The sequence below is a fragment of the Ceratotherium simum genome, chromosome 22 (assembly GCF_057802395.1).
Source record: "Ceratotherium simum simum isolate JZ-2026a chromosome 22, ASM5780239v1, whole genome shotgun sequence".
NCBI classification, from domain to species: domain Eukaryota; kingdom Metazoa; phylum Chordata; class Mammalia; order Perissodactyla; family Rhinocerotidae; genus Ceratotherium; species Ceratotherium simum.
The window spans coordinates 11,222,674-11,231,186 of record NC_141921.1 but is presented as its reverse complement, the minus strand read 5'-3'; the positions used below and the strand labels follow the sequence as shown (position 1 = coordinate 11,231,186).

At 62.9% G+C, this 8,513-nt stretch overlaps 1 protein-coding gene across 1 annotated transcript; it reads left to right on the top strand.

Moving 5' to 3' along the window:
• Positions 1–5,850: 5,850 nt before the first annotated feature.
• On the top strand, positions 5,851–8,193 carry FOXD2 (forkhead box D2). Its single transcript, XM_087445784.1, has one exon. The coding sequence runs from the start codon at positions 5,931–5,933 to the stop codon at positions 7,410–7,412; it is 1,482 nt and encodes a 493-aa protein (XP_087301910.1). The 5' UTR covers positions 5,851–5,930; the 3' UTR covers positions 7,413–8,193.
• Positions 8,194–8,513: the final 320 nt, after the last annotated feature.

The window sequence follows — 8,513 nt, the reverse complement described above, 5'->3', positions numbered from 1 at the left end:
AGCATGCAATGTAAAAGATGGGTGGAGTGGATGGATTAACGGTCTATTTGGAGAAGGGCGAGGCAGGAAGGCGGACGGCTGTGCAGGCAGGGTGGGAGTGCTCGAGTGGAGGCTTCAGGCTGTAGGTTCTGAGGAGCTCAGAGCAGGAAGAGGGGAAGATGGGTTGGGCTCGCGAGAAGGCTTCTTTCTGGAGGAGGCGGGAATTGAGCAAGGATTCGAAGCTTGGGTACAGGTCAGGAAAGGAAGTAAGCATGCCAAAGAGGAGTCGGGAGGTTATGAGTCTTTGGATGACTTTGCCAAAGGGGTGCGGTGGGGAAGGGGTGCTTTGGTCCCGGATCTGGTCGTCCGGTTCCCGACTCTTTGCGTGGGTGCGCGGCTCCTCCAGAGGTCGCTGTTCCCCAGGAATCCGTCACAGCGTCTGCGCGGCAAGGCCAGGGCTCTCGCCGATCCTCTCGCTCTGCTTCTGTGGGGCTCACGCGGCTCCGCAAGGCTCAGGCACCGGGCAACCTTCCTGCCCCAGCGGGGCTTACGGCCTCACCGGTAACCCTGCCCGGGGCTCCGAAAGGCTAAACGCGACGGCGTGTGTGCGTGTGCGTGTATGTGGTGCCTAGTGGGGCCCGGTTTGGATCGCTATGCCCCCTCCTCCCTCCTGCCCTGCCTCAATTCTGGGCTGCGGAAGGGAGTCCGGTTCCCGAGGTATTGCTGCTCCAGCAGGAGGCGTGTAATTGGTGGCAAGGACTCCGCCACTAGTCGTCCTGGCTCTCCGCTGCGCGGGCCCTGTACCCTCTCCTCCCTCTCCCCGCCCTAGTCCCAGGCTCGCACCCTCACACATCCCCCTTCCCTGCCGGGGGCACGCTGCGGCGCGGAGTGGGTTTGCAGTCCCCGCCCAGGTCGCGCCGCTTCATGCTCTGGGGAGAGCTGCGGGCCTGGATGGCGAGGCTTCTAGGGCAGTCCCCGGCGGCACAGATCGGGCAGTCGGGAGGGGAGGACTAGGGACAGGCGCCGGTCGCTCAGGGACGTACTCAGACACACAGCCACCATCGCCGGGAGGGGCACACACACGTGGACAGAGAAACAGGCCCTCGAACCCCGAACGCACTTCGACAGTCCGGGCACTTAGACCTGAGGCTCACGCTCGACACAACTGGAAGCGTCCCCTACTCCCCACGTGTGGAGAGGCGTGTGCAGCCTGGTCTACGCAGCCGCTGCGAAGCTGGCGCCCCAGGTCGAGGGTTTGGGAGCGGCGCTGTTTTCACCCTCTCCTGAGCCCGGAACCCTCTTCCCACGAAGCAGAGTCGACAGGCTCCGCAGCTGGCCCCGGTCCCAACTGCCACACAGTGCTCGTGCCCCCTACCATGTAGTCCTGGGGTAGGCGGGGCTGGGAGGAGACCGCGGCCAGGCGTAATGTAAGGACAGAAAGATGGAGGGTACGCAGGTGTAGGGAAAACCGCAGAGGCGCCTGAGGTCTGAGTCGACGACTGGGGTTCGCAGGTGGGCTGCGGGGGGTGAAGGCACACAAGCTGGAGGCCCTGTCATTTCTGTGCTTGCAGAGGGTCCTGCCTCTCCCTGAACTCTAACCCGGAGTCCCGATCTGTGGGTGGGGAGCCCCGCCGCCTGAGGCTCGCCCCTGCGGGTCACACCATCTGGAGTCTCCCGCCTCCCACCCGGACCAAGGGAGCCGATCGCTCTTGAGCAGGCGAAGATCTGGGTGGAGAAAGGGGTCGGGAGATGTACCGGTTGCGGCCAAACAACGTCTCGCTCGCTCCAGAGCTGCGGCCCTGTGGAGAGGCGGGAAGGGGCGGCGGCTACGCCGGTCTCGCGCTTTCCCCGAGGCTGGCCAGGTTTGTGATAAAATTAGAGAAGTGTGCAGGCGCGGAGTTCCCCTGCCCAGCTCAGGCCGTGCTTTGGCGTCGGGCTGCACGGAGGGCGGACCGCCGCGCTGGAAGAACGCGGACCCTGGGAAGGCCGCGTGCGACCGTCCGCGCAGCGTCCCTGCCGCTAGCTCAGCTCCGCTCTTCGCCAGTTTCGCGACTGACAATTATATTCTCATAACCACCTGAGAGCTCTCATTTCCCCCGAGCCGAGGAGAACCGGGGGATCATAAGAAGGAAAGGGAGGGGCCATAAGCGGAGGCACACTACTGAGAGCAACAGATAGCAATAAACACGCAACAACGTCTCCCCAGTTATCCGAATATTTTGGTGTGGAAACCCCCGGAACAGACGCCCCCCAAACGCTTCCTCCCAATGGTTTCTGGGCTTCTCGCAGGAGGTGGCCAAATAGCGAGGCAGGCGAAGGAAGAGGCAGGGCACGACCAGTAACAATGTAACCAAGACCCGCAGAGCCGGTCGCCTCCTGCTTTGTGGAGCCTGCAGGCACGGGTGCTGGAGCCCAGGCTGCAGGGAGGACCTCAGGTTTTCGCGGAGGGGAGTGACAGACCCACGCGGGGTCGCAGACGCGGCTCGAAGACGTCGGAGAGACTGAGCCCGCAGGCGGGAAAGGCAGGAGCACGCGAGAAGGGCAGAAAACCAAAGGAATCTCGAATGTCGGGGTCGCCATTCTCCCAGCCCCTAGTGTACCTACGCCTGGAATTGTTCAAAACAAGTTGGCCCAGAGCCTTGGGAGGGATGAGAGGCTCCCAGAAACAACACCTCGCCCAGGCAAGAGTGGAGCTCCGCCAGGCGCCAAGCAGAGTTACTGGGATAAATAGAGGAGCTCTAGGCTCGAGTCCCCCACACCTGGGTCCAACCCAACCCGAGCCCTTCAAAAGCCCGGCAAGTCACATGATCTCTTGGGCCTACAGTTACACACTGTAAAAGTGTTTGATGCGTCTGATGATTCCTTGAGATTGTACCCTGCCCTCACCTTACAGAACAGGAGCTGGGGGGCCTGTATCCCCTTTCCCCAACCTGGGTCTCAGCAGCAGCCAGTGTGCAGCAAGGCCAGGCAGAGGCAGGGGCTGGCAGCAGCAGCTGCTCCTTACAAGGTCTTGCCTGGAGCATTAGAACCAAGATATTAGGGCAGCAAATGCCTCAGCCAGTCTTACCCTGAAGCTGGGCAGGAGGCTGGAGCCTGGGGAACCAGGAGAGCACTGCAAGGAAGCAAGCCACGGGTTCACATTTGCCATTTTAAAAATGAAGACATTCATAAGGTGAGATGGAGGAGGAGGATGCCAGTGCTGTTTTTCTCTCCATTTCCTTAGACACTAGCAGAGCTGAGGTGGTTGGAGCTGGAGGGTGGTCGAGAGTGTGGGGTGTCTTTGAGTGTGAGAGATCTCCATGTAGCAATGTGCAGATAAAATAAATCGGCTAAATCTAGCAACGCTAGGCATGTGAGTTTATCTGGACTCATGCAAGAAACTGCTCTCCATCGCCTCTTTTTTCTGGAGAGCCCTATCACCCCGGAAATTCTGATTCCAGGGCCACTAGTCCCTGCCTAATTTTCTGTCCATGGTTTGAGGACTGACCTCTTCTCTCTTTCCCAAGGACAGTCTGTTTATGCAGACCCAGCACACTAGGTAGATCCCCTTGGTCTGAGGTCCCAGAGAACTTGCTCTCACAGGATCTGAGCAGCCAGACCTGCCTTCCACCCTCCTCTGGCTTGGGAGAAGAGAGAAGTCTATTACGAGGATTCTGTGACAAGGGTTGCCCCCAGCCCTGCTCTATCTTGTTGTAGGAGCCTAGGTGAGCCCCTTCCCCCATCTGAGCCTCTGTTGCCCCACCTATGGAATGAGAGTTAGATTTACACTAGATTATCCCATAGATCGGAGCTTGCTGTTAGATGAAAGGGAGAATTCATTCACCCTCACATCAGCCCTGTTAGGATACAGCCGGCAAGGGCTGCAAATTTCCTCCCCCACTGGTCCCAGCACTTATCTTATCTACAGGGGATCTAGTTCAGCACAGTGACTGGGGAGGGTTAGATGGCAGCTGTCACCTAGTCGGGGGCTAAACGAGGCCTTGAGATCCAGTTGGGAGACTACACCCCCCCCCCAACCGCGTTCCCTCTCCGCAAAAGTCTGCAATGTGCTCTCAATACCCTCTTCATGAATAGCCTAAAGTGATGGCTACTTTTACATATTAGTCACCAGGTAGGTGTTTTTCATCTCATCTTTACAGAGAAACAGAGGCATGAAGTGTTTAAGAAACTTAGCCAAGGTGACGGAGCTGCTAAGTAGTGAAGCCAGGATTCAGCAGCCTGATTCCAAGATCCCTGCTCTTAACAACTATGCAGAGCAGGAAACTGAGGCTGGGAACGGGAAGTAACATGCAGACCGTCACACAGCCTTCTTGACAGCAGAGTGCAGCTGGGTCTCAGACCTCGCACGCCCGAGCTTTGACCACTGCGCGGCGCTGTCGGGGTAGCAGCCCGTCCATCCTCTCAGTTCTTGCCCACGTCCAGTGCCCATCTCCCCTTTCAATCCCCAGAGGTTGAGATGGTCCCAGTCTGAGCTGGTGTTACTCATTGCTGGGTTCCTGAAGGGAGGCCAGGGGAGAAAGAGGCCTAATGGAATGGGCAGGAACCCGGCTGGCGAGAAAAAGGGCACAGGACCAACCTTGTGTGCACAGGATCCTGAGAGATGGAAGCAACACTAGCCAGGGGCTGAGGTCAGGGTTCTTTGAGGGAGGTCTCCGTGGGGGTTCTGCTGCCTGTCTGTAGAGCCTACAAGTCCCGCCAGAAAGTTGGGGGGCAGCCCTGCAGTGGGACGGGGGGGTGGAGGAAAACGTGAAATTGAGCGAGGGATTCCCCGACCCACGAGCAGATACTCACACAAATGCAGGGTTTCCACAGGAAACGGAGACAGAGATTCACCAAGGGCGAGAGAGACACAGAGTCACAGACGAGACAAACGGACACCAAAATAGAAAAAGGTCAGAGTAAGGCAAACTCGGGGCGATGGACCGGCCGGCGCTCGCAGAATGCGGCCGTAGCGCCGCAGGGAAGCTTCGTGGAGGAGGCGAAGGGCCGGCGGCGCGCTCCCCGGGTCTCCCCGCGCACACTCCCGGGTCTGGAGTCCCGCGTCGCGGCAAGGGGATGGGTGACGGGGTCCTGGCCTTGGAGGAGAGGAGAGGAGCGCAGCCGGAATCGCTCACCTCTCCGAGGCCTGAGGCTGAGAGCGCCAAGTTCGCTCCTCGCGATCACTCAAGTGCGTCTCCCCTTGGGCCGGAAGCCGCTCGGGCTCCGGCGGGCCCCGCTCGGGCGCCGTTGGTCCGGGCGTCTCAGGCTCCCGCTCGAGCTCCAACTGCGCTTCGGCCTTGGTGGCCCGGGCGCTGCCTTGGGGCGATGATGAGTGGGGGCCGTCGGTACTTCTCCCGGCTCCCGCTGGCACCCGCGTGAACCTTAACACCCAGGGGCTGAAGGCACTGAAGGCAGCAGCTCCAGGGACCGGAAGGTTTGCGGGATCTGCGGGGAAGAGGAGGACCCGCCTCCGGCCACCCGAGCCGAGCTCCCGCCGCGGCGGCTGTTTGTTCCCGCCGGGCCCCTCCGCGGAGGCACTGCGCCCGCCCCCTCCCGCCCCGCCCCAGCCCGCTTAGGGAGCTCCGCCCCGGGCTCGCGCTCTTCCGCCTTAGGCAGCCGCTGGGCGGGAGGGACTAATCCCCCGAGCCCCCACCCGGGGGGACTGGGGGCCGAGACCGGCCAGGGTAAGGGGAGGCCTCAGCTCCTTCCGCCCGCGCCCCGGCTGCAGGCGCCCGCTCGGGGTCGCGGGGCAGGGGAGAGAGCGGCCGGTCGGGTACTCCCCGAGAGGTGAGAGCGGCCGAGTTGGGCCACGAGGGGGCGCTGCGAAGCTGGGGGACACCCCTCCCTGCCTGCCTCAGTCCCCCGCCCCCTCCCCGCCCGCGCGCAAAACACACTCGCCCCAGAGGCAGCGCGGCGGAGCCGGAGCCGCGGCCGGAGCGGAGCCGGAGAACGGCGGTGGTGGCGGCGGCACCATGACCCTGGGCAGCTGCTGCTGCGAGATCATGTCCTCCGAGAGCTCCCCGGCCGCGCTGTCCGAGGCCGACGCAGACATAGACGTGGTGGGCGGCGGCAGCAGCGGTGGGGGGGAGCTCCCTGCCCGCTCCGGGCCCCGCGCCCCCCGGGACGTGCTCCCCCATGGCCCCGAGCCTCCCCCGGAGGAAGCCGAGGCGGACGCAGCTGAGGACGAGGAGTCGGGCGGCTGCTCGGACGGCGAGCCCCGCGCTCTAGGGCCCCGGGGGGCGGCGGCTGCAGCGGGAAGCCCCGGGCCAGGCGCGGCGGCGGCTCGGGGCGCGGCGGGGCCCGGGCCGGGACCGCCGTCGGGGGGCGCGGCGACGCGGAGCCCGCTGGTGAAGCCGCCCTACTCGTACATCGCGCTCATCACCATGGCCATCCTGCAGAGCCCCAAGAAGCGCCTGACGCTGAGCGAGATCTGCGAGTTCATCAGCGGCCGCTTCCCCTACTACCGGGAGAAGTTCCCCGCCTGGCAGAACAGCATCCGCCACAACCTCTCGCTCAACGACTGCTTCGTCAAGATTCCCCGCGAGCCGGGCAACCCGGGCAAGGGCAACTATTGGACGCTGGACCCGGAGTCGGCCGACATGTTCGACAACGGCAGCTTCCTGCGGCGGCGAAAGCGCTTCAAGCGGCAGCCGCTACCGCCGCCGCATCCACATACGCACCCTCACCCGGAGCTGCTGTTGCGTGGCGGGGCTGCAGCGGCGGGGGACCCCGGCGCCTTTCTGCCGGGCTTCGCCGCTTACGGAGCCTACGGCTATGGCTACGGGTTGGCGCTCCCGGCCTACGGCGCACCCCCACCGGGCCCGGCCCCGCATCCGCATCCACACCCGCACGCCTTCGCTTTCGCCGCCGCCGCCGCTCCTTGCCAGCTGTCTGTACCCCCAGGCCGTGCCGCTGCGCCTCCACCCGGACCTCCGACGGCCTCGGTGTTCGCAGGCGCAGCCTCGGCTCCGGCCCCTGCGCCTGCCCCCGGTGCAGGGTCGGGCCCGGGCCCCGCAGGCCTGCCCGCTTTTCTGGGCGCGGAGCTGGGCTGCGCCAAAGCCTTCTACCCCGCGTCCCTGAGCCCTCCCGCAGCCGGCACCGCGGCTGGTGTGTCCACCGCACTCCTGCGCCAGGGCCTCAAGACGGACGCGGGCGGTGGTGCGGGCGGCGGGGGCGCTGGGGCCGGGCAGAGGCCTTCCTTCTCTATAGACCACATCATGGGCCACGGTGGCGGCGGGGCCGCACCCCCGGGCGGAGGCGAGGGCTCCCCGGGATCGCCGTTCGCGGCGGCGGCGGGTCCTGGAGGTCAAGCCCAGGTCTTGGCCATGCTGACTGCCCCGGCCCTGGCTCCAGTGGCCGGCCACATCCGCCTCTCCCACCCCGGGGACGCGCTCCTGTCCTCAGGGCCCCCGTTTGCCGGCAAAGTCGCCGGCCTTAGTGGCTGCCACTTCTGACCGCGTCGGCTAAGGGCCGGTTAGGCCCGCACTCCTCAGCCTCTCCCGGGAGCTCCTGCGGTCCCAGCGGAACTCAGGGAGTCTATTTATGAAGAGTCTCCAGACCTTGGGCCGGCGCGCGTGACTTGGCACTTCAGGCTTCACGCTCAGAATCTCGCCGATAGTTGGGACGAAGCGGGCTCCCTAGCTCAGGGAGAGGCCCGGGTCTACGCGAGGAGGTCGCAAGCCATGATCCCATTCCAATTGGAGCAGTAAAAGAGGGAGGGGGGAGTCTTCGCTTTTTGCCAGCCTCTGCGCCTCTCGGCAGCCCCGGAAGAATGCTCTCCCGGAGAGATGCCTGCCCAGGCCCCGCGGATCCCTCCACCAACACCGACTGCGCAGAGAGGTCACCCTTTCTGCCTCTCCCTCACTCCTTCCTCAAGTTTTAGGCTCTGCTTGTCCAATATTATAATTTAAAGACACTATTATCCGCTTTGTGCTTAAAAGAAAAATTCAACTTTTTTTTCCTTGCTGTTCTCCAAGGAGTTTCCTTCTCTCTGAAGCCTAAAGGAGTGTCTACACAGACGAAGCTGAAGGAAGAGGTGAAGCGAGGGGTCTCCACAATGCCTGCGGAAACCCCAAATCCCACTGCACGAGGAACATCCTCCCTCTTTTGTGTTGGGGTGCTTTTGAAGGAATTTTTCCCTTTTCCTGTGGCCGGCTGGGTCCAGCCATCCAGGGCCAGCAGTCCTCTCAGCGTTCTGCTCTGTCCCAGGCCCTGGGATATTTATTGTAGCTAAAGGCAGTGAGGTTGGGGTGGGAGAGGAGGTCTGGGTCAGGGGCTGGAGAGGTGGGGGTGGGGTGGGTGAGGGCACATCCTGTGGCAGGGGGTCCTGTAATTATGTGTAAATATCTGTACAGCGGGCTGCTATCTGCGTTCTCTGTCCACTGGGTGTGCATTGATTTAGAACCGCGGGGAGACTCTGAAATCATCTGATGGTTTGTGTGGAAGAAAAGAAAAATCTGTCTCCTCCCCTCCCCATTGATGTCAGTTGAATAAATGTATGTGAACTCCAGCAGTCACCAGCTTGGTCTGCTTGCCTGCACTCCCCTTTCCCGGTT

Excerpts from the sequence above, each read along its gene's own strand:
- FOXD2 (XM_087445784.1), top strand. The coding sequence starts at position 5,931 with ATGACCCTGGGCAGCTGCTGCTGCGAGATCATGTCCTCCGAGAGCTCC.